The sequence below is a fragment of the Zonotrichia albicollis genome, chromosome 6 (genome assembly GCF_047830755.1).
Source record: "Zonotrichia albicollis isolate bZonAlb1 chromosome 6, bZonAlb1.hap1, whole genome shotgun sequence".
NCBI lineage: Eukaryota > Metazoa > Chordata > Aves > Passeriformes > Passerellidae > Zonotrichia > Zonotrichia albicollis.
The window spans coordinates 5,220,260-5,243,416 of record NC_133824.1 but is presented as its reverse complement, the minus strand read 5'-3'; the positions used below and the strand labels follow the sequence as shown (position 1 = coordinate 5,243,416).

Below are 23,157 nucleotides of genomic sequence, written 5' to 3'. Positions count from 1 at the left end.
ATTACAGCAGAATTTTAACTCTGTGCCACATTCTTCTACTATTCCATGTGTTTAGTCTTGCCCAGTTTAATACAGCAAGCTCTCCCTTGATTTCAGGATTGCATTTTTTAGCACTTAGCCAAGTCAGACACCATGGTTCATATTTTATACTTCAAGTTCTGATGTGACAGAGATTTCAACTGGATACCATTTGCTGTGATCACAAGTGTGCTTTCAAATATTTTTAAATATTTTATAGATTAGCACCCAAAAGGAAGAAGAGCCTAGAAGAAAAGTAAGTGCTGCATCAGCTTCTTTTCTGTGACTGCTGCTGAATTAATGATTGTTGTTTTACATCTGTTATACCAATAGCAGGCATGAAAGGCTTTAACATTCAGGGTACCAAAAATGTTAGAAAAGGGAGTCACAGTGGAGTCTTAGATGAGTTACAATGAGCAGGGACCAGTCACAGGGAGAGGGGGAATTGTGAGTCCCCTGTAAGGGCAGGGAGTAACTCACCTCCTGAGAGCATCCCATGCCACCTGCAGGCAAGGGGAGCAAGGAACCACTGCCTGGGGGGTCTTTCTTTTCCTACTTGTTGAATTTGAGCCCACCAAGTAGTAAAAACATGTGTGGGGGTGTGTATTCACATGTGTGTATGGAGGGATGGGATAGGGGAGAGAGGGAGAAAGTAAACACATCGTTTATAGATTTGGATTTGTCTAAAGGTGGAGAAATCAAAAGTGTTTGATTTTAGAATTACAAACAAAACAAAACAAAACAAGAAATACACACAGCTGTTCCTCCTAAGCAGGAAAGGGAGGGAAAGGTATCCAAGAGCCCAGTCTACCCTAAGCTGCTGATCAGCCAGACCAGCTGTTATTTAATTTAACTGTCTCTGAAGTATTGAGGGCTCCTGGAATGCCCTGAAAATCAAAAGGTTTGACTTATCTAAACCAGATATGGTACTTTCTTCCTCATCTTTTTCCTTTTAATGGAGTTTCTATTTGACATTTGTTTTGGTTTGTTTTGTGTCTTCAGTTTCAATATTTCAGAAAGCAAAGCAGTCTGGAGTTAAGTGGTGTACAGAGCCTGATTGATCTTCTTCAAGCCTCTAAAGCTATCTTCAATGACTGTCATATTAGTGGGATAAAGAAAGGCACAGTGCTCCACAAGACTGGTTTTCAGTTTTCCTGTGCTGTGCTCTGAAATAATTTCTCAAGGATTTAACTGGATGCTGAAACAGCAGTTTAAAAATTCTTTGCTTTGATCTGAAATACCTGATAAAAACACATTGATTTTCTGGAGTCCTTCTTTGGCTGTTTCTATTATTTTTATTTCATTTACCAGCCTGAGTGACTCTATTTATCTTTTATGGTGCATAGGAAATAATTGTTGTGCTACAGCTGAAGACAGAATCCTGAAGTGATTTGGGCAAAAAGAAAAAGCAACAAAGGAGGAGTGGAGAAAAAAAAGCAATAACCTGAGACCAAATGTTATTTATACTTTTAAAATGTTTAAATATATATTTATGAACAAATGTCAGCTACAGCCCAGCTGTAATTTTTGTCTGTTGTTAGCCAGTTGCAAAAGCCCAATCTCCTATTCATTGTTAGCTATTGAAACAGGATTCTGAGATAAGAGCAATGGCATTTTCAAAAATTTGTTTATTAGTAAATGCTGGTGTCTCTCCTGCATGCTGTAGTCTGTGCTTACCCAAAATCCACAATAAATTGTTCCCCCCGGTCCAAGCTGCTCATCCATGCAATTGCTGTCTGGGATCTTTGGAAGTTCAAAACTGTAATTCTTTCCTCTCTAAACATCCTACTGACATTCCTTTGTAGTTTTACCCCTAGCAGTGAGCACAATGGCCCAACATCATCAGCAAAGAGCCAGGGCCCCAATGGCTTTGCCATTTCTTTTTGACATCTTCAGGCTGTTTTGAACCAGTGGTGCTGTGTCTTGCAGTCCTTGAGCCCACAAAGGCTGCAGTATTTTCCTCATTTGGCTATTAATTGGCCTGTGACAGTGACAGTGACATTGTGGTGGCAGACACATGCAGATTGGAACTTAATACACTGAGCTTGATAGTTATGAAGGAATTTAAAAGTCAGGCCACCCAAACTCTATTAAATCACTTAATAAAATCTGAGTGGAAGTAGCTAAAAAGCATGAGAAAACCTTGGATTACCTTATTTAAATTTGATACTTAATGAAAACATAAATATTTAGATCCCATGAAGTTATTAAATAAATTAACCAAAATTATTTTAAACGTACAATTTACTCAGCTAGATCATCAGTCTAGGAAATCTCTATTTAAATTGGTGGAGCTATGTCATTGTACACAGCTTGAGCTCTTCATCATGATATCTTTTCTAAGCATAACTGCTTTTAGAGCTTGAGGGTGTTTTTGTGACAGCTACATGCATGTTTTTCCAATGACTCAAGAACCACAAAACCACATTTAATATATTTTAAAAAAAGTAGTTATGATAACTTACCATTCTGTAAAGTTTATCCTCCAGATCCTGATTAATTCTTTGTAAGGCTAGGTAATTGTTTTGTATCCTAAAACAAAGATGATATCATGTAACTGAATGCATTGCTTTTCATGTTGTTTTTTTTACCTGTATTTTCACATTAGTACAAAACCTTGGCTTGCACTACTCGAATTCTATTTGCTTATCACTCCTGTTACCAGTCAGTGGTTGCCTTTGAAATGCAATTACCACCTGCTTCCTAAGCAAACTTCCCAACTTGTCATATTTTCTTACTATATTTAGCAGCACATTCCAGCAGGAAGTGAAGATATGTTGGACATTCTGCATTGTGTGCAGACACAAGATACAGCCTAGGAACTTGCACAAGGTAATTACAGTTTTACATCAGGCTCAAGAATAGTATGTAAGAGAGGAAGCTGGAGCTCTAGGCTGAGGCAGCACTAAAAAAGATTTATTGTGAAATTGCAGCAGAATCCTAATGACTGTAGCAACATGTGGACATCAACATGTGACTTAGAAGAGAATATTTCTTCTTTCAACAAAAGTTCAAGAAGTTGTCTATTTTTTCCAGGGAGTATATTTAAATGGCTTAACTGAGAAAAGATGGGTATTTATTTTTATCAGCACTTAGGGATTGAATGAACTCACAAAATGAGGCTTCCCTACTTATTCCAGAGCAACACACCAAAGAAAAGTTTCAGCCTGCACATCTTTAGGTTACTTAGATGGTAACTTCGGCATTGTAATGAACAACCTGCACAGCCAGTGGGAAAACCATTGGAATTTTGGTAGCAGCTGTAGTTTTATCTCCACAGAACCTAAGGAGGATAGCTCCTTGTTCATTAGTACCCACCACCTCAGCAGGATGTATAACAAATGTAAAGCAAATGTTAGAAGCTCAGCTGTGAAAACTTTGAATATATCTATATGGCTGGACTGATCAATAGGTCAAAGTATTTTCAGCACTGAGGAGATTTTAGGAAATGTGCAAGTGTTTTCACTGTAAGAGTTAACTCAGACGTAATCCACATTTGTACAACAAAACACTTCCTCTGAGAAGTCTGGATCTCGGTGCAGTTTCTGTGATTATCAGGATGGGACTGAGATTAAAGAAGTCTCTTTGTTTATCATTTGGTTAGGAGTAGCTGCTGAAACTGGAATGATTTGTTTTCCAAACATGCCATAGCTGCAAATCAAAAGGTCCAGCCCACCCCTTCTTGGCAATGTGATGCTTATCTTGGGTTCTGTTGCCATGGAGATTTCCTTTCCAGTTAAAAGATAGGAATTCTCCATCCAGGGCAGACCAGTGGCTTGCAGTGTCCCTCTGAAGGGATGCAGAGCTCTGGCTGGGTCTACCAGCACTGCAGTAACATCTGCTGACAGACCTGAGAGGGGATGTCTGTGCCAAGGACATCCCTTCTGAGGATATAAATAATGACATCCCCATGGGTGAGCCTCCTCAGGCTACCAAGGGTCAGCCCACCATCAGGGCAGCCATTCCAATATGCAAGTCTCATATTGCCCATGTTTTACAGAGCTGCTGAGCAGAGGCTTCCTTCCTGTGAGGAGGATCTGTGGTCAATAGTGTTTGCTAAGGTGGTGACCCAAATGGGCTGAAAATCTCTGAGACTTGTGCTGTGAGCTTTGGTCAATACTCACCAATTCTCACAGTGCCATTGTGTTTGTGTCCTTTTTCTTAAAGGATTGACTGAAGTTTACAATTCCCTGCATTGTCCATGCTCCTCACAGCATTACCTCTAAGCCTCTCTATAGACATTGATTTGTGCAGCTCTAGGTTTACTTGGGATTTTCCCAGCCATTTAGCTGTCAACACAACAGAGACAGATTTCAGGGTACTCTGTACCCATCTTTTCATGGTTCAGAAGAAAGCAGAGATGATCTTGATACAAGGAGGCTTAAAATGGCTTTGCCTGCAGCTACTCAGCACAAAGTTTAGCTGGTAAGGATGCATGCCATGATGCAGGAAGAAAGGATTTAGAGAAGTAAAATAGTGACTTCTGGCTGAGCCTAGAAGTGCCCCAGCATCTTCTCTGTCATGGTTTATAGCTTTTGTCTAGTAAAGCAAAATAGAACAGGTTAAACTTGCTTTGCACCCAGGCAGTTTGTGGTTCAAGTGGAGGTGGTGTAAAAACTGATTTAAAAATCAGCACCTGCAATACCATAAAAGTTTGCACGGGTTCAAAAGCACTTGCATAACTTTCTGAAAGTAAAGGGGAGAAAGAATGTGGTTCAGGGTTTTTCTAGCCCAGGTGCCCCTGCACCATAGGCTGTTCTGCAGTGGTTGCTGATGTGGACAGCTCAAGGGAGACCCTGAAGGTTTCCTTTCCTTAACTTGGAGACCATGAATAAATAAAAACGGCAGTAATTGCTGCTTGGATAACAGACTTATCATGGTAACAATGGGTTTGTTCCTCAGCTTCTGTTTTCATTTTTTCTCTTGATATGGATTATTGAAATGTTAATTCACATGAATTATTTTTCAATGACAACACTTCCACACCATAGATGGTGGTAGAGGGTTTTGAAAGAGTTTATACAATCTGCTTCTCACTTTGTAGCTTGTTTTGCCTTTACCCATCACATTTTTGCCTGTTGTGTGTGTAGGTGAAAGTAGCCCATAAACTCTAGCTCTCTACCACATTCATTTTGGACTGAGGAAATGACCACCTCCCAGTACAATCAAATCAAATCTAAAAAAAAATCCACAATAAGTAGGAAGCTGAGCTTCAAAAAGTGTTTCTATTGAGAACAGTATGCAAAAGTAGTCAAAATAAGCACAAGCACATACACATGAACACAAGCACATACACATGCACGTATATGTATAAACCCCAAATTGGAAATTCACTGTGCCAAAAGAAGTGTCAGCAAATGTAGGTGGCAAGGAGAGAAATGGACCCAGAAATACATGAAAGGAAGTGTTTAAAGGATAAAAGAGGAACAGAGTCAGATCAATCTTTAGGCAAAACTGTAAGATAAAGGGAAGGGGAAATAAAAAGTAGGGAAAATTATTCAAATTTGAAAATGATCTGATGAGCAAATGGTAACCTAACCTTGTTTGCAGAAAAAATACATCCAGACAGCCTGAACATTGTGAAGGATGAAATATTTTAACCTTGTAAATCTAGACTTGAAAATAAAATGAAGGGTAGGCTACACTATGCTGCAAAACTGCTCTAAGGATAAAATCATGTGAATTGATAAACAATTATGGTGTGTTGATGTATTTTTGTGTTGTTCATGTCATTAGGAGATACTCATGTGTGACTTCAGGTGCAAATATGTGCACTCATTAAACAAAGGTTTAGATTCTTGACCAAATAAGGGCCTCATGAAAAATATTCTGACTATATTGAACATGTCAGGTGTCTGTGCTCTACCCATTAGACAACAGCCCTAAGGCTGCGGGTCACCACTGAAGAGGGAGTCTGCAAAAGCCTCTATTTCTCTCCTTCCACTCAATCTCAAGCCCTCTTAAGGCCAATAAATACATCTAAAGTAAAACTCAGCCTTGGACTGACTTTCTTTAAATAAGAGAATTTCTTCTAGAGTGTAGTTAGCTTTGAAAAGTGACTCTTGAAAGAGTAGCTTCTTGTTCAAAAAATTTTTCTCTCTCTGTTGTCACAAGTTATACCAACTTTCTTATAAAAACAATAGTTTTTCCTCCAGTATTCCTGTTCAGAACACCCCTTCAGTCTGTGAAATGTCTTGCTTTTGGTGAAATAATTATATGTGTGGGCTAATCTCAGTGCTAAATACATGCTTTTATGAGTTTGCTTCTCATGCCTTAAAATAACTCTACTTTCTGGTAAAAGATATAATGGGGACCTCATCAAGTTGTTACCCAGGGCAAGGCCTCAAGAAAGAAACCCAAAGTGAACTTTGGAGTCCAGATGTGATTCCAAGTTTGGATTTGGATTTTTTTTAGATTTTAACTTACAAAAGCTGTGTTGACTATGTCAGAAAAGGGACCACAGCAAGGAATATGAAATCCCCTCTCTTTTCAGTCACTTTTCAAAGCTGAACCTATGCTTTACTGCTGTAATTTTCAAATTTAGTTAGCACTGTTGTCCCATTGAGAAAAAAAGAAAGGGGCCATCTCTGAATGTTTGTAGAGAGGTTGAAAACTTGACCATTGAGCCACACAAGTGACCTCCTCTCTTGAGTAAAACTGGGGAAGCCTAGCAACAGCACAGGCAATTCTGGAGAAATTAAGACAAAGACTTTCAGAAAGGTTTACAAAAGGATAGTCATTCAGCCTCTTGGAAAAGAAAATTGCACTTTACAGAAAAGGAAATTTAATAACAGAGATGTTCTCCAGTGTACAAGTGGGATCTTGTTTCACAGGGCCTATTCATCTATGGGGGGATGAATTTCTCTCCCTGTGCAGTGAATAAAGGAAGAGACACATAATTGAAACTAATTCTACTTCTTTGTTTTTCTCACATTGATTTTCCTCTGTGACATGTTGCTGACAAGCTTTTGGATGACAGGTTTTTTTTCAGACATTATCCTTCTCCAGGCTGACAAATCTTGATGTTCAAGTTGCAGGATGCCTTGCTATTCTCAATAGAAACATTTTTAAAGCTCACCTCGTAAAATATTTTTGGCTTCCATTATGATATGTCTTCAGGGGAGTAATCACTTGCCTGAAACATAATTTTTAATATAAGTTTTCTTCATAATATGGTACAATGTTCCATTAGAATATTGGAAAGTCAGTTCTGCTAAATGTGGTGCTCTGGTATGAGTGCTAGACTTGGCTGTGAGCCCCTGGCCTGAGTTTCAAAGGGTGCTTAACTCATTGGTGCCCAGTGCAGTTGATAAGAGGCTTTCTGCTGACCAGGAAGCCCATCTGATTTAACAGAAGTGGGATGGACAGCCCCTCTGCTGTTTTATGGCAGCTGCCCAAAGCGATGCTGCAAGAGAAAAGAGCACCAGTGTTCCCTGTCCTGGAATGTACTGAAGCAAAACTACATCAGGAATGAAGTTACTTTCTGTGGCTCTGCTCTAAGTAAAAAACAGGAAAAGTATTGTTGACAAGAAAACTATATGTTGAACCTCCCGACTGCTCTTGATAGATGTGTATAGATTTCAAAATCACCACGACACCTGCATATTTTAGTCTCATTTTGAGAAGTATCCCCAGTTAGAGAAGCATTTAAGTTATAAGACCACACTAGGCTGTTTCCTAATTTGAGATCTTACAGACTCATTCTGTTTAAAATTTGCATAAAATGGTTTGGTTGACTCAGCTTATCGGTGGTTTGTGTCATTGTTTTGGTTTGGCTTTTGCCTTCCACAAGGAATGAAAAATATTTCTTTGGGTATTGCCCTGGAATGATTTAATCTGAATTTCATTTTGAGTCATCCAATGAATTAATCAAATTGTTCCATTAAGATATCAGTTTAAGAAAGGCTCACAAGACATGCAAATACATTCCTGTGTAAGTAGATAATTCTAGTTACAGAAGTTTTGAGAACAAATGCAAAAGTGGGTATTAAGAATCATGATAAATTTTAGGCTAAGTCTACAGACCATTTTAATCAGTGCCAGGAATGTCAGGAGCACAAGCTTAACATAATTTATCACTAACATTAACTAGTTTCCCAATTTACAACAGCACTGTACCACAGTTACAACAGTTTAAATAATAGCTTTTTAGCATCACTCCATTCTGCTTGAGACTAAAAAGGAAATTATTTGCTGTACTATAATGCAAAATGCCTGAATGTTGTTTCAAAGCTGAACATAGTCTCAGCTTTGAGTCATGGAGACCCAAATTCTATTCTCTTGTATGCACAATGAAGTCTAAACAAAGAAAATGTGCAAAGTCACCAAATAAAAGATTTATCTATATATAGAGAGTATAAATAATAAATGTATATATATGTAGTGGGTTTATAACTTTTGTGCATGTAATGCCATATGGCACTACCCCACATGTATGTTTATGCATAAATAATGTCATATTTGCACATATATAGGTGCATTTCTATTTGCATATTTGCTTTTAGTACAGAGGCATCTTACATATCACATGTAAATAACTTTATGTGGCATGCAATATATATTCAGGTTAATGAAATCTATATATTAAATACATAACACAATGTGTAATTAATAAATAAATCATGCATGTTTGCAACTGTGTTTGCTTTTACTTACATACATCTTTAATACAGTCACTCTTAAAATGCCAATAACTCTGTTTATTTCAAAAAGTTCATTACTAACCTTCTCAGTTTTTCAGTTACTTTTTCAAGTTCCTCCTGAGCACGTCTCAATTCTATTTCAAGATACTGACGTGTAGAGTCAAACTCTGTTTCAAGCATTTCCAGCTTATGGGTAGTGTACGATAGGCGCTTTCGTAATTCCCCCTTCTGTTCTTGCAAAGTGCTAGAAAAACAAAGACCACAGCTGTAGAATTTAGCTGCTCTCAAAAAGCTTTTCATGATCCACTCTTTGACCATTTCCCTAGAGTATAGCTTGGCCTCCAGCCAGAAAAGTGTGGTTCATTTGTTTACTGCACTTTGAAAGTCTTCTGATTCAGACAGCTGACTATCTTCCATCTGTCCTTTCTGGTGCATTTACTGCTACTATCTCATTAGCCAGAATGGAATACGTTGTGAAAGTATCTTCATTAAAATCCAAAACACAGTTTAGAGTTTGGTTTCACACAGGACCTTCCATTTAGGATTATCATACCATACTATGACTGAAGCAGCAGGTCTCTATAGAGCAGCAACAATAAATTATTCAAAAATATTTCCTTGCCTAAAATACAAATTAAAATTCTGTGGAGGAAGAAATTTTTGTCTTATTTGATTCCTTTTTTGAGACCTTATTGTTCAGCATTTCGTCTGGAGAATGGTAATTTATAATATAACAATTTTAAGGTTGTAGATCTTTCCAATTTCCCCCCACTTATTTGGGAGCCAAGGCTTTCCAGACTCAGGTGTAATCCCTAATTTTTCACAGTTCTTTCAGCACTTATGCCCTGATTGTGAACTATCTTCAGCTACACTCTTACACAAAACAAAGCAGGAGACTCAGGAGAGCCGCTTGGCATATGCCTTCTCATCTGCACAATGGAGTTTTTTGTATCTTTGTCTATTTAGTTTGCAAGCTCTTCAGTCTTCCAGCATGTTTGCCAGTTGAACAGCAGGATGGGATTCCTGCCAGAGCTGGGATCTCTGAGGGTGACTGGAACTTGGTTCCTACATGCAACCTCATAGTGGAGCTGATCTCTGGCTCCAAGAGGCACCTCTGAGGCGCTGTGGAACTGGGGTCTGCCAGCACCCAGACACAAAGTGCTGCCACGGGATGCACTGTGAATTGCCTTGCTTTTTTTTTTTTTTTTTTAATCATATGGTAAAAATAGTTCTTCATAAATGAATGGCAAATCTCGATTCCCTTTGATGTCAAGTGAGTGCTGCCATCAGCTGCAGTGGAATAATGTTTTGGGTCTTTAATTAGACAAGAGAGTTGGGAACAACATGTCAGTCTTCAAGGAACACTTATCTGAGCTGTCTACAGCGTGACTGGCTGCTCCTCTACAAGCTGTGATAGGAGCTCAGTAAGTTAATGCAAAAGCCTCACAATTGCTGCCTGCTTGATCCATGCAGCTCTGAGCTAGGAAACAGCCCAATGTTTGCCAACACGGCGCTCTATTTCAGCTGCACACATTGCGTGGTCGCAGTTATACTTAGATTACCACTTGTGGTTAAATTCCCTTAAAATAATATACTCTAATTCAGACATTTAATGCAGCTCCACTTAATATAACCATTTAATTTTTGTATTTCGCTTGGTGAATTCAACTCCAAAGTTACCTAGGGAGCTGAGAACCCGTGCTGCTCATTTCTACATGTTCTCATTGATAATGTGGCCCCATCATACCACCTTTCACTCGCTCTTCTTCTGGCCTGTTCCTGCTACTCCTCTGCTCCTCTTCCTTCCTGTAGCCTGGAAACTCAGATTTTCTTCTGTAAAGTGGCAGTTACAGTGTCAAAACTGTTTAGAGTGAAAAGAGATATGATCTCAAGTCTTCTGTTGGTCTAAAAATCTAACTGCTAGGATTTGTACAAGAAAACGGACTGCAGGTCCTCCAGCTATGATTTTGGATAAAAATGCCCAGGCTGAGGCTGCTGGACAAGTGCAGTTAATGCAAGTTAAACCAGATCAGGGAAGGTTAGAGCATCCTGCTGCACTGGGAAGTTTTAGACATAGGGAGTGCAACCTTTGTGAAGAAGAGGAGATATTGAGGTACAAATATAATGGTAATGCCAGGAATGTTTAAGTTAGTAATAGCTGGAGACTGCTTAGTAAAAGAGGAAAAAGGGGCAAGTTAATCACCTCCAATAACTTTGTTTTCTGCTTGCTCATGTAGGTCCTTCTTGCTTTGGGTCTCAGTTGAGAGAAGATTAAGCAGGATCAATGAAGTTGCTTCTGCGCAGACCAGTGTGCCTAAACCTGTCTATGTGGGGAAATTTGGGGTTAAAAATCTGAGTTCTCTATAAAGCTTGATCCTGAAGTGGAAGGCAGTGCTGGTCTGGAATGCCAAAATGTGGTTTTAGATTCAGATCTGGACAGTTTGGTAGGTTTTTGCAGGCTGAAGCTTATGCTAGAAGGATAAACTTTCAGCTCACTTTCTCCTTCACTTTGAAGTATTTGAATTCTTGAATTCTTAGCTTTCAGAATGAGATTATTCAATCCATTAAAATCAATGCTATTCTACTGAGGTTTACTGAAACACTCTATATACATGGACTCTTCCACATGGTGTTTTGAGTGGTAAACCAGGTGTAACTTTGTTCAAAAAAAGAAAAAGCTCCACTGATTAAAGCATAACTCAGGCAGCTTCAAAGATGAAAGCTATTCTCAACCAGCAAACCAAAATTCTGAAAAGATCTACTCATTTGCACCCATGCTGGAAAGATGGGATGACATTTTTAAACTCTCCCAAACCTAGGAAAATGCCTCCTCACTTTGTATTTTGAGTCATCTGATGCATGTTAAAACAGCTGGTTGTTTTTAAGAGGATATATAATTATTTTTAGATAGGAAATAGTTCCTGATTTATGATGGGATTATTTAAGATACAATAGTAGATGCATAACAGTGAGCCCTTATTAAAATACAAGTTATTAGATGGAAAGGAAAGAATTTTAGAAGGAAAGAAATTAAGTTCTGACACGAATATGCTGAGTGGCAAGAAACTTACAGTCACTTTTATGGAAGAAGAAAAAAGAAAGAGAGAAAATACTCCAGTTGGGAAAGTGTTAAACCATCTGCTTTAATATCCATTTTGAGTCAAGCAAGTTCTGGAAAGAGAGCTAACTTTAAGCAATGGCACAATGAAACTTACGCTCATGAATGGCACAACAGGGAAATTTTCCCAAATCTTAGAGTGTAACCATTGAATGGGTACTAATAGCTGTAACACGGAGAGCAGATTTCCCAGGATTCCCAAGATGGCTTTGATTTCTGCATGATTTGATACATTACCAGTTTGAGGTTAGCCCTGTTGTTTTCTCTTGATTTTGGTTCTATATGAACAAGTGTCTAAGAAGCAAAAACAAAGCAATGAGTGAAACAGCAGAAAGAATTAGAGGATGTAATGTATCAAATCCTGCATCTCTAATAATAGGATGAGAGTTTCAATTTTTGTTTTGTACTAATCTAAGGTACTTAATGAGATTTTTCTTTGTTTTGCTGGGGTTTTTTTCATATATCATGAAACAGATGATCTTTCTTTGGAAACTTTCCCCTTACTATTATCTTCCAGTGTTACCACATAATGATGTGTTGTGCTTTTTGTTCTGGAAATCTGAGTTTTTCATGAGGAGGGCTTAATTTTGTTCTGTACCATTGATAGTTCTGTAAACTTGATAGTAATAATTTAATCAGAGTTGAAAAGAGGGAAACATGGAGTCACAAAATCAATCATTTAGCATTTTCCCTTTTCTTCAATCCAACCAACCAACCAACTCTATAAATTAGCTGCATTTTATTTCTGCTTTTCATATACCAGTTAATTAGAAAAGTTCATTGCACAATTTTTTAATGCTACTAAATCACTATATTTTGATTAATAATTTATGTCCATGGGGATAATTGATCTCCATGGTTCTTTAGTTTTATATATATGTAAAACTAAGAAAATAATTAAATGGAAAAAAGTACAGCCAGGAGAAAGGACAGGACTTATTTGCGAATGAAAATGCAAGTAAGGTAGTGCTATGTCTTAGAAAACACAAATCCTGCATTCCATGGTCTTCCTGAAACTCTGACAGCTTCAGGGAGTATGGAATTACAGGGCAGGCTCAAAGGTCCTGTAGATTATTTCACCTTTAGCATAAGGGATTGCCTATTTCTTTTAATGATCTCTAATATTCTGCTCCTGTGACAATCAGTGGTCTGCAAGTCATTACCCACTTTGCTTCATTAAAATATTTCTTTAATAACAAGGACAGTAAATACAATATTAAATATTTAGATTGGTGAAAGAAAACCCCTCAAGGGAAGCTATTTTCAAGGTTAATAAAAACAGGTCTTTAAACTTTCCAAAGTGTTGTTTTCATTGATTAGCTCTGTTTATATTCATAAAAAGTATAAAATAGATGAAACATATATTTGCACAGAAATTTGTGCTCACAAACATTATCTCAGCCTGCAGCTGCTGGTCAGGGTTAATCTGTAGTGCTGGCTGGAGAAGCTCCAGGTGAACACATTCCCACTGGATTTCAGACAATCTGAGATGCCACATGATAAGGGCCTATTCTGAGGAAGGTGTGCTGGCAAACAACAGGTTTTCATTGTACCTGTCTGATCTTCTGCCAGCTCCCCTGCCTGGCAGATGGGCTGATGACAAAGGAGTGCTGGCATGCAAAGCTGGGGCTGCTCAGCTGCCTGCAGGCCAGATGATTTCTGGAGCCTTCTCCCTTCAGTGTCCCACAAAGGGTGCTCCCTGAACCTTTACTCCCTAAGAGTGATGTCTGTGGGTCTGCCCTATCAGTGCAGCATTGCAGCAACCCCACATCTCCACCTCACTGGCCAAACTGCTTCAGCAGCCCTGTCCATGTCTCCCTGCCACTCCAGGGCTCTGGCTTTAGATGGTTCTGCAATGTTGTTTAAAACCAGAGCAAATCCTTTTTTCTGAACTAGGGAAATTTTCTCTGAATGGACTGATGACATTCCTTCACACTGTTCCTGAAGTGAGTGAAAAAAAAAAAAAAAAGATTAATGGTTTTGGGAGGGAAATTAGCAGTGAAAAGAATGTGAAACAAGGGCAAGATAGATGCCCATGCCATATATACTGAAAAACATCCATATCAAATGTTCTGATTTCTGGCTGGTGAAACAGTCATTTTAATGCAGCTGTGAAATCCTAAGTAGAAGTAATTGCATTTTGTGGGTAAAAAGCCTGTCTTGGAAGAAAGAATGTGTAAGAAAGAGCTAACCTGGACTGGGTTTTGGAGTTTTGAACATGGCTTTGACAAAGGCTACACCACTCAAGAGAGTCAAGGCAAGACTGAGCTTGCCTACTGCTGGTCAGCTCTGGCTCCTGTTAGTCAAGAGCAGGCACCACCAGGATGAAATTAATCTGACCTATTTTAGAAGCCTACTTTTAGATGAGCTGACGCAAATCTGGAAGTCTCCATTTCCGTTCCTTACAAAGGGAATCGAGTCAAGCGTCTCAGACGCAGACAATCACATCTCATCAGATAACTCCCCCTCTTCCTGACTCAGTTCTGTGTGTATGACATGAGGCAACAGTATTTCCTTTCTTGTTTGCTTAGATGGCGTGGGGGCCTACAAAAATGAACCACTAAATGCTTCTAAATTGTTTATCAGATCTGCTTCATGTCTGTGATGTGTCACATTCTAAAAAAAAACCACACTTCATAGGATCAGGAGTTTGGAAGAACTGGGGAAAATTTAAATAATGTACTCTGAACAGAATTTCAAAAATATTGTTCAAAAATATTATTCAAAAATACTGGGTTACTACTCAATGGAGTTGGGCTGCATTGGCAGCTTGATTTTGAAACTTCCCAGGAATTTTGGCTCCAGCAGCTCTTGATGACCCGTGTCTGGTAGCCTGGATTACCCAGGATTTTTCATTCCAGCACATCTTTGCTGGACATGACTCTGGAATGGGTCTGCATGTTGCCCAAAGCAGAAATGAAGCAAGAAGGGCACCCAAACCCCAGCTTAGGACGAATAGCTTTGAGATGACAGTTGTGACATTGAATCTGACCCCTCAACAACGATTTTTGAAGTTGTAGTTGTTGGGAAATGAAGTCAAAGCATTTTACAAGTGTTTTCCAGATTAATGAAAGGTTTTTAATGAAGCAGTAATTGGATTTCTATGTTAATCAAGTTTTGATTATGTGTTACATGCTCAGGGTCACCGTTTCAAAAGGTTAATGCCAAAACTATCTTTCTTGTCTGCAGTTTTGGTGTCTAAACTTGCTCTTGCCTTGTCTGATTAGGAGAGGGATGGGATCAAATTACAAAGTCAAGATCCAGAGTCTGAGAATCCAGCTACAGACTTGAAATTATAAATTTTATTGGGGAAAAAGATTAAATGCTGCAGCTCAGACTCAGAGTCAAGTTAGCAAATCCCAATTTTCTTGCCCTCTTTATTCAGAGGTTTTATTTGTACTAAAGAAATTTGTTTATGCAAAGATGTATCCAAGTTCTGCAATAGGCATTTTCCTGTAAATTCAGGCTCACTCAGACTTTGTTCAGCTTACCTATTTTTTTAAAAAAATATTTTACTAACGTCTGTCAGGATTTTTTCATTACAGCACATCCACCAAATTTCTCCATTACTTTTGAAGAAATTACTTGTATTTGAAACTTTGGAGTATGAACAGTTTGCCTGTCAAATTGCAGGCAGATCTCTCTTTCCTGTAGATATATACACAAACATTTGAAAGATTTTGAGGGAGTTTTTTTTTGGCAAGTATTAAATAATTTGAATTTTCTTTGCAGTACGTGCTTTCAAAATAAACAACCTGAACTGGGTTTGGACTATGAGAAGGAAGGCCTGTACATATGTTTCAGAACAAATGTGTGGGTGATCCAAATCTGGAGCTCAGATAGCTTCCAAATGACTGATGGACATAGAAAACAAGTAACAGAGTCCTTTTCTTAGGTTCCAGGCATTCTGGCAGGATTTAAACCAGAGAAGAGTGACCCTTTATCAGAAAAATTAAAGGGAGTCACTTAGAAGGGAGGGGGGGAAAGGAAGAGATGTTCAGCAGTTGAAGTGCCAAGTGCTGTGGGATTGATGCTTAGCATGAAAACCTATTTGAGGCACCTGTAGAGCTCATACAGCTACTTTAAAACAAATATATCACTGAATATTGGAAGGTAACTTTTCTTTACTTTGGACATGAGTACCTCACTCTTTCATAATTCACACAATTAAAAATTCAGACCTGACAAGATATATCACATGGTTAAATGTGTCTAAAATGTACTGGCTTTATTCATAAGAGGTAGAAAAGAGTGATCTCTCTTTAAAATGAAACTGCATTATGCTTTGGTTATAATGACCTGACAGTCCTGCATTGCAGGAGGGTGACCTCAGTAACAAATATCAGAAGCCCACAGACACATCTATCCAACAAGAGCATCGAGTATGAACTGTAATATCAGGTGATTAAGATAAGAAAATTTAGTTATGTGTTGACATGCAAAAAACCCTTAGAGGACCATCTGTCAGCACTGAGTTGTCTTAAGTGAATGCCATTATTGTCAGTGAAATGTGACAAGATTTTTAAAATGTACTCATAATAAAGGCATACAAGTTTTCCTTTATTTAAAGTTGATATCCATAACCTAAGGCTCTGAATGGGTTGAATAGAAGTACCAAAAATAAAATTTCACCTTTCAGAAATAGACACTAAAGGTGTTTTGATTATTTTAAATGAAGTTTTTCAGCAGACATTTTTGATTCCCCCAGTGTACTGAAAAATACCAAGGGCAAATGAAAATGAACCATGAGGATCCAGACCTGTGAGCAGGGAGTGTGTAAATGTGCAGGGCACTAAGCAAGGGTGCAGAGCAGCCCTGGAGAAGGAAGAGTGTGGGTTTACAAACCGGGATGTGCACTGTCACTGCAAGGGCTGAGCAGAGACTGGAGGGCTGAGCCAGCTCTCTGAGGACTGATTTAATACCTCTGCTAACTTGATTTGGGGCTGGAATCTTCCAAACACACTTCTGTCTCCTGTTAATGAGATGACCATTTCTGCTTATGAGACACTTCTGAGGTTGAATACCTGAGTATGTGAGAAATGAATGCAGAGCACAGCAAAACGGCAGGAGCCTTGTGCTTGAATTCAAAGGTGACTAAAGCAGAGGGAAAGAGTGGAAGCAGCAGAAGTTGTTACTATGATCTTTGCCTTCTTCCAAGTTGCCTCCTAGTGCCCCTGTTAGGCGCTCCTTGAAGGGGAAACTAATTGTTTTCAGCTCTGGCAGGTAAACTCTTAGTAGCAGTGGCTTAAATGGAAACCTTTAGGCTCAGTAAGTAACCCTAAAAAAGTTAATAAGGACTGTGTCTGTTCAATTTGTTTCTCTGTATTGCTAGAAAATGAAGGGATGGAGAGCTGGAAAATACGGGTTCAAGAGAAGAAAACCAGCATGGGATTCCAGAAGGAATAAATGCTTTCTGGCTTGTTCTCTAGAGGTAGCAAGGACATGTTTATTTTCTTACCATAATGAAGGGCTCCGTTCATGTTCGTGCCCTGCTTCATATTCTCTGCATTATTCAAATGTTGCCTAGTGCTTGGAGAACATCTGAAATGAATCATCTGGTTAAACTGGGAGAGAAGGAAGGAAACTTCTGGTGTGGCAAACTTCAGACAGCATTTGTGCAAGAGAGCAAAATCAGAATGAACCTGACCCTTCCTAGGGATTAAGGGATCTTCACTGCTTTCTGTCCAGACTCTGCTGATCCCATGAGTCTGGAAGAAGGTTCACCCCTGTAAGAGCTGCTATTTCCTGGCTTCCCAGAGGCTGATAAGCTTGCACAAAATGTTTGGGCAGCAGAAATCGTGAGTTGCACTGTAAAGTTGCAGGGTTCAAAAGGGTAAGAAAACCAGCAGCAAAGGCTGACTGCAACAAATATGATGTAACCCAGGCCACTGAGCAGGGGGGGGTTGGCTCAGACAGAAAGTTATTTGAAGTTGTTGAGCAGTTGTTGTCTGCTTTTTAATGTCTGTCAGAGTCCTACCCGTCTGCATTGCATCTCACCAGGGAATCCAGACTACCAAGAGGTGATAAGAAAGGGGAAAAAAATAGTAAGGTATTGAAAAATTGAGGAAGCAAAATTAGAGGTAGACTTCAATTTGTGATTAGAAAGCTAAAGAGAGCTCTCCAGATGATTAAGCAGGCTGCCTTCAGTTGCAGTAGCTCTCCTTACAGCTTTGAGTGGCCAGCTTCTAGATTGCTTTGGTTTGTAGTCATGGATAAGCACTCCCTCTGGAAATTACTGAGAGCAGCCTGCCACATCAGCTCACAAGCTTATAAAGCTATATTTTAATTGTGTTATTAAACCTTTCTCACTTTTGTTTTCATCTGTTTATTTCCCCGATTCATCTGGATCAAGCTGTGCTGGAACAGAAGTGTGGTTCCTCCTGAATTGTGCACTTTATGTGTAATAGGAATGTAATGAGATTGGGTGAAGCCCACAGGCCAGAAGCAATTTGAAATTGATCTTACTCTTTCTATTAAAGGACTGAGGTTGGAAGTATGGTAGGGGAATACTGGAGAAATGTGCTTTAGCATTAGGGATAGAATTTTGTTCCTATTTTATTTGGTATAAAACACCCAGACACAGGTTAACGGACAGAGGTTATAATCTCTGCTCTCATCTACACTATTTCCTTCCTTTCCCAATCCTTTTCTCTTTCCTCTGATTTGAAATTCATCTTTGTCTTGCTCAAGGGACTCATTTAGGTATGTTGGCCTAACACTTTCATCAGAAAGGTTATGCTAAGCAGCTGAAAAAATCAAATATACTCTTCTGGCTCATGAACCAGTCAGACGGAATTACTACTGGGACTGGAGATGTTATGGCTTTTTTCCTTTATGAGCAGTGTATATTAAATTATTTGAGCAAATTACTGCATTCTCCTTTTGACTATATCTGTTACATTGTGTTCTGATCCTCTTTTGTGACAGAAGTCATGCCAGACAGAAGCTCCTCTTGTGTCTCTATCTTGAATCCATAGGTGTTTGCCTTTAGAACAGTGCCCATCCTTGCCAGATATTACTCCTAAAGATCCCAGGAGGAAATGCTGCCTCTGCAGACACCTCCAGAGGGGATGGGTGCAGTCAGTTCTGCTGCAGCCTCTGCTCCCTGGCACTTGTCTCCTCACACACAGTCCCTCTGTGACATTGCCCAAGTGTCCTGCCAGAGGGGTGAGCCCTGGACACTTTTCTGGAGGGCTTTCTGGCAGTAAAATAGATCATTAGTTTGTTAACACAAGCAAGCAATTACATTAAATAAATTAGCAATTTGATTTAATAGATTGATTAAATAATACTCCTAAGCCAGGACACACCCAAATTCTCAGCTGTGCACATGTAATTCAGATCCTGAGGGAAACTATTACTACACATAGACTCATGTACAAAGTGTTGAACAATGAGAGCTACTGGCTCGTACCTGAATGAACTTATTTTGCTGGAATATTTCAAGATATTTTTAGTTTTCCTACAATAACAAATGATCCTCAGCTCTTTGATCAACTTGATATTGCAGCACAAGAAAAGAAGGAAAGAAAGAGAAAGGAGTTGCCATCTGTCATCTGTGGCTAATTATTTCAAGCCCTACCTTGTTTTATACTGCAGCACACTATTTTGGGACTTGTTAACTGAGAAGTCTTCTACTCTGCAAGAGTATAAATGAGTTCACCTCTAGCAAGTTCCCCACGGCTCAGCATGTTGTGCCATCATTTCACACAACTTCCCTCCCAGCTGAATGCCATAATTTATTAGTTCAGTATTTTATCCTGCTCCCCTGGCTGCTCTGGCTTTTCAGTGTAAGACTATGATTTGTCACCTTTATTTTTTGTGGCTGTATGGGAAAGGAGAACAGAGAAAGTTGGAACAGGACTGCACGCCCCCAAACTCTTGTTACCAGCCCTGCACCTTGACACCGGCTTTTGGGTAGTTTTTGGAGTGAGCCAGCAAATGAAAGATCTCTCTGCAGATTTAGAGGGTCAAATTCAGCCAGCAGGTGTTCATGGAAAAGTTGCTCACACTCTTCCTGTGAAAAGCACTGCAAAATGTGCTCCTTCAGAGGGGACCCAGGAGCCCTTTGATTCCACACCCTGGCAGATGTTGCACCTCAAGGACCTGTACAGAGTGAGGAAGCAGATTCACTACTCCAGATTTCCCAAAAATTCCTCTTGTGCCTTGAGATGTGGATTATATAAACACAGGCCATAATTTTTTTTTTTTTTTGGCATGTTATAACTGAACTATAGCATTCTGGGTCAACCAAAACTTAGGTTTTTACTAGAAATCTCTTGCTGATACTGTTACTGCTTTCTCATTAGTTTTTAAAGGTTAAGGTGCATCAGGCTGGATAAAATAGAACCTATCCTCATTTCGTAAATACTGACACTTGTCATACTCACTATTTTTTCATTGTACCAAACAAACGTTTGGGATTTTTATTAGTTCCTTCAGTAAGGTGCTATTTTTCAATATAACTAGAAAGCAAGTTTCCAGATATTGTTTTACAGTCTGGATATGCTGAAACACTGATATTAAGATCTGAGTTACTCTAGAGGAAAGAAACAAGCCAGCTTTCAGGAAATACAAAAATGTCTCTAAAAATTTAGATCCTTGTGAGCTTTTCAAAAAGCATGTAGGAAAATTATCTTTCAATGGCAATTCATTTTTTTTTTTTAATGAAATGGGTAAATAGGTTGAGCTAAAAGTTTGGATTTGTGCATTTTAAGTTGTATTACTTGGACATAAACTATGGTATTGTCCTCTACAAGAGTAAGCTTTTTTTATTCCATAAGTAAAACTACAAGTAGTCTGTGGCTGTAGGAAAAAAAAATTATTTTTAGTGAGCCCTATGGAAGGACAACTAAATATCGTCCCAAGACTCAGAAATTCCATGTAGACATCCATTTTAAAACAGAATGTAAGATCGAAATCCGTGATTACACCATGGATGTGTGAATTTCTTCCGATTTTAAAGGACTTCCAAATATTCAACCAAGTTGGAATTAGGGTTGAACATTTTGTAAAAGAGTTTTTTATGCCTGGATTGTGTTTTACTTCACTGGTCATCTCTTGATTTTAGCAAGAACAAGCAGCAGAGCAAAGCTATTTTTGCATTAAGATCTTCTAAACCCAGGTAAGAGTAGAGTGTACCTGCAGAATCCCAGGGGAATGAAAAGCAGGAATTCAAACCACTTTTCCAAGATTGCTGGGGTTTTTTTACTACACAGAGTGTAGACCGTGTGAAAAAAAAAATCAAAAAGAATCTCACTTATGTCTTTCTTACACTATCAGCACTCCTTAGATGAAATGTCTCACACATTATCATCTTATATTTAGAGAAAAACAATAGACTGCATGAACCAATCTGAAGCTTACTCTGTCTTTATTTTTTTAACCTAATCACTTTTTTACTTTGAAATATATTACAGTATTTCATATGTCATTGAAAGGTATAGGACTAGTGAATGAATTTCTTCTACATACCTGCCACTTGAAATAAAGTCAAGCAAAAAGAATGGACAGTGAATTCAGGAAAAAAGTTGAAAATAATTTAAGCAGAATACAGAAAACTGAGTCATTACTTAAACTTATACTACATGCTGCAAAGAAATGTAAACCAGAATCAGTTATAACTCCCCCATCCTTTGAGTGTACTGTACTTATAACATTGAAAAATCCTTAGTTCAGGAGACTCAAGATTAATGTAAACCTGATAAAGGAAAGAGAATATGTATACATACCAGCAATTAAGAAAGGAGGGTGAACTGCCCAGATAACTGTGTACCAACAGTGAAATGTAATGCACCTGCATTGTCAAACTACTCCATCAGAAAAAGAGATTCACTGGTAGCAGGCAGCTGTGGATTTTGCAGCTTCTTAAACAGCTTTCAGGTTTTATGCAAGATAGTAACAATTATTACAGGCTTGGCTGAGGCAAGCATCTAGAGCACTATAACAAACAGGTCTGCTGTTACATCCCTAACCCAGAAAACACAGTGGAGCTGAACAATGAGAGAGCACAGACTAACATGAAGAAATGAAACATTTTTACGGACATCAGAAAGTTAGAAAGAAAGCATAACTCACAAAACATCACTTATTAGTTACCTGTCCCAGAGAGTAGGTGAAGATTTTGCGAGCCTGCCCTGGAGAATTCTAGGTTGCCATAGGCAGGTTGGCACCCAGGAATTTCGTACCCTGTAGCATGAATAGAGGATAAACCATGGCTAGGTATGGCTCATAAGACATAAGAGTGATAACCCAGCTAGATTTGCTTTGTATCAGAAGGCTACAGCATAATTTGGTACTAATTATTGTTCAGGATATCTTACTTTAAAGCAGTGTTAAAATTACAAAACAGAGTGATGCTACAGCACACATATTTAGTAACTTGGCTGAATTTTGTAGGGCAGAATAAGCATTTACAATTGACCTTTTGATGGCTCTAAATGGGTGCTACTCCATCTATTTCAATGCAGAAGCATTTGGTCTTAAGATTTGTGAATCAAGCCCTTATATTTTTGCATTCTGAAAACATCAGCTTAAACAAATTTGTGCTTCACTGAAAGAGGGTCATCAAAATTTCTTCTGAGCACCATAGTGAGAACATTTTTAACAGTGTTAATTGAATCTGGGCTGAGGTTCAAGTCCTGTATACCAGGTTCTGTGCTCATCTACCAGCAGCAGAACAATAGCTGCAAAACATTTGCTGGGAAAGAAAAGCACAAAGAGAAGCAATCTGAACTAGCAAGAGAAGCTATGAATAACACACAGCAAAAGCAGATCCCGAGCCCAGGAGAAGGACGAGGCAGGCAAATTAGCAATGAGAACTGTTGCCCAACATTAGCATCAAGCAATGCTGGTGAGATTCGCAACAGTCTGTGCAGTCCTTAGTCAAGCAAATCCTCACAGAGGTCAAAGGTGGTTTTTCCTGAGTAAATTCTGAGTAAGGACTACAATATTTGGCCATGCAGAACACCTCATACAGTATCGCTTTATTCATTTTCAATATTAGAAATACAACATAACGTTCCTTGAAGGACAAACTCAGTAAAAATCAGTTTTTCCTGTTGCAAGCATATCTATATTTATGAAGCAGAATCTTTGCATAAACTTTCCCTGTGGTCAGTGATCACTACACATGCAGAAAATCCTACCCTCCAGTATTATCCATCAATTACCAGTGGTTACTGCAAAGTAGGGACCTTCTGTGTAACACATGTAAAGATGAACACACCTTGACATACATGACATATTTCAGGAGTGCTGCAGAGAGCAGCAGAGAATCTTAGTGTTCATGGGAAAGGAAAACCCTGCTGAGGCTCTTGCCACTGCTCTAAGTCTGCCCTAGGTTTGGCTTCATGTCAAGGACTGCTGGCAGCAAGATGA

At 38.8% G+C, this 23,157-nt stretch overlaps 1 protein-coding gene across 17 annotated transcripts in view; it reads right to left on the bottom strand.

Moving 5' to 3' along the window:
- Positions 1 to 23,157, bottom strand: part of BEGAIN (brain enriched guanylate kinase associated) — a 160,347-nt gene that overhangs the window by 53,660 nt on the left and 83,530 nt on the right. For 8 of the 17 annotated variants that reach the window (XM_014264520.3, XM_026791169.2, XM_005483219.4 and 5 more), the window contains 4 exons: positions 21,877 to 21,966; positions 8,743 to 8,904; positions 7,097 to 7,153; positions 2,484 to 2,550 (listed from right to left, as the gene is read on the bottom strand). In XM_014264520.3, coding sequence (XP_014119995.2) covers positions 2,484 to 2,550; positions 7,097 to 7,153; positions 8,743 to 8,904; positions 21,877 to 21,966 — 376 coding nt within the window. The remainder of the gene's footprint in view (positions 1 to 2,483; positions 2,551 to 7,096; positions 7,154 to 8,742; positions 8,905 to 21,876; positions 21,967 to 23,157) is intronic. The other 9 variants (XM_074542345.1, XM_005483221.4, XM_026791166.2 and 6 more) reach the window with 2 other exon arrangements.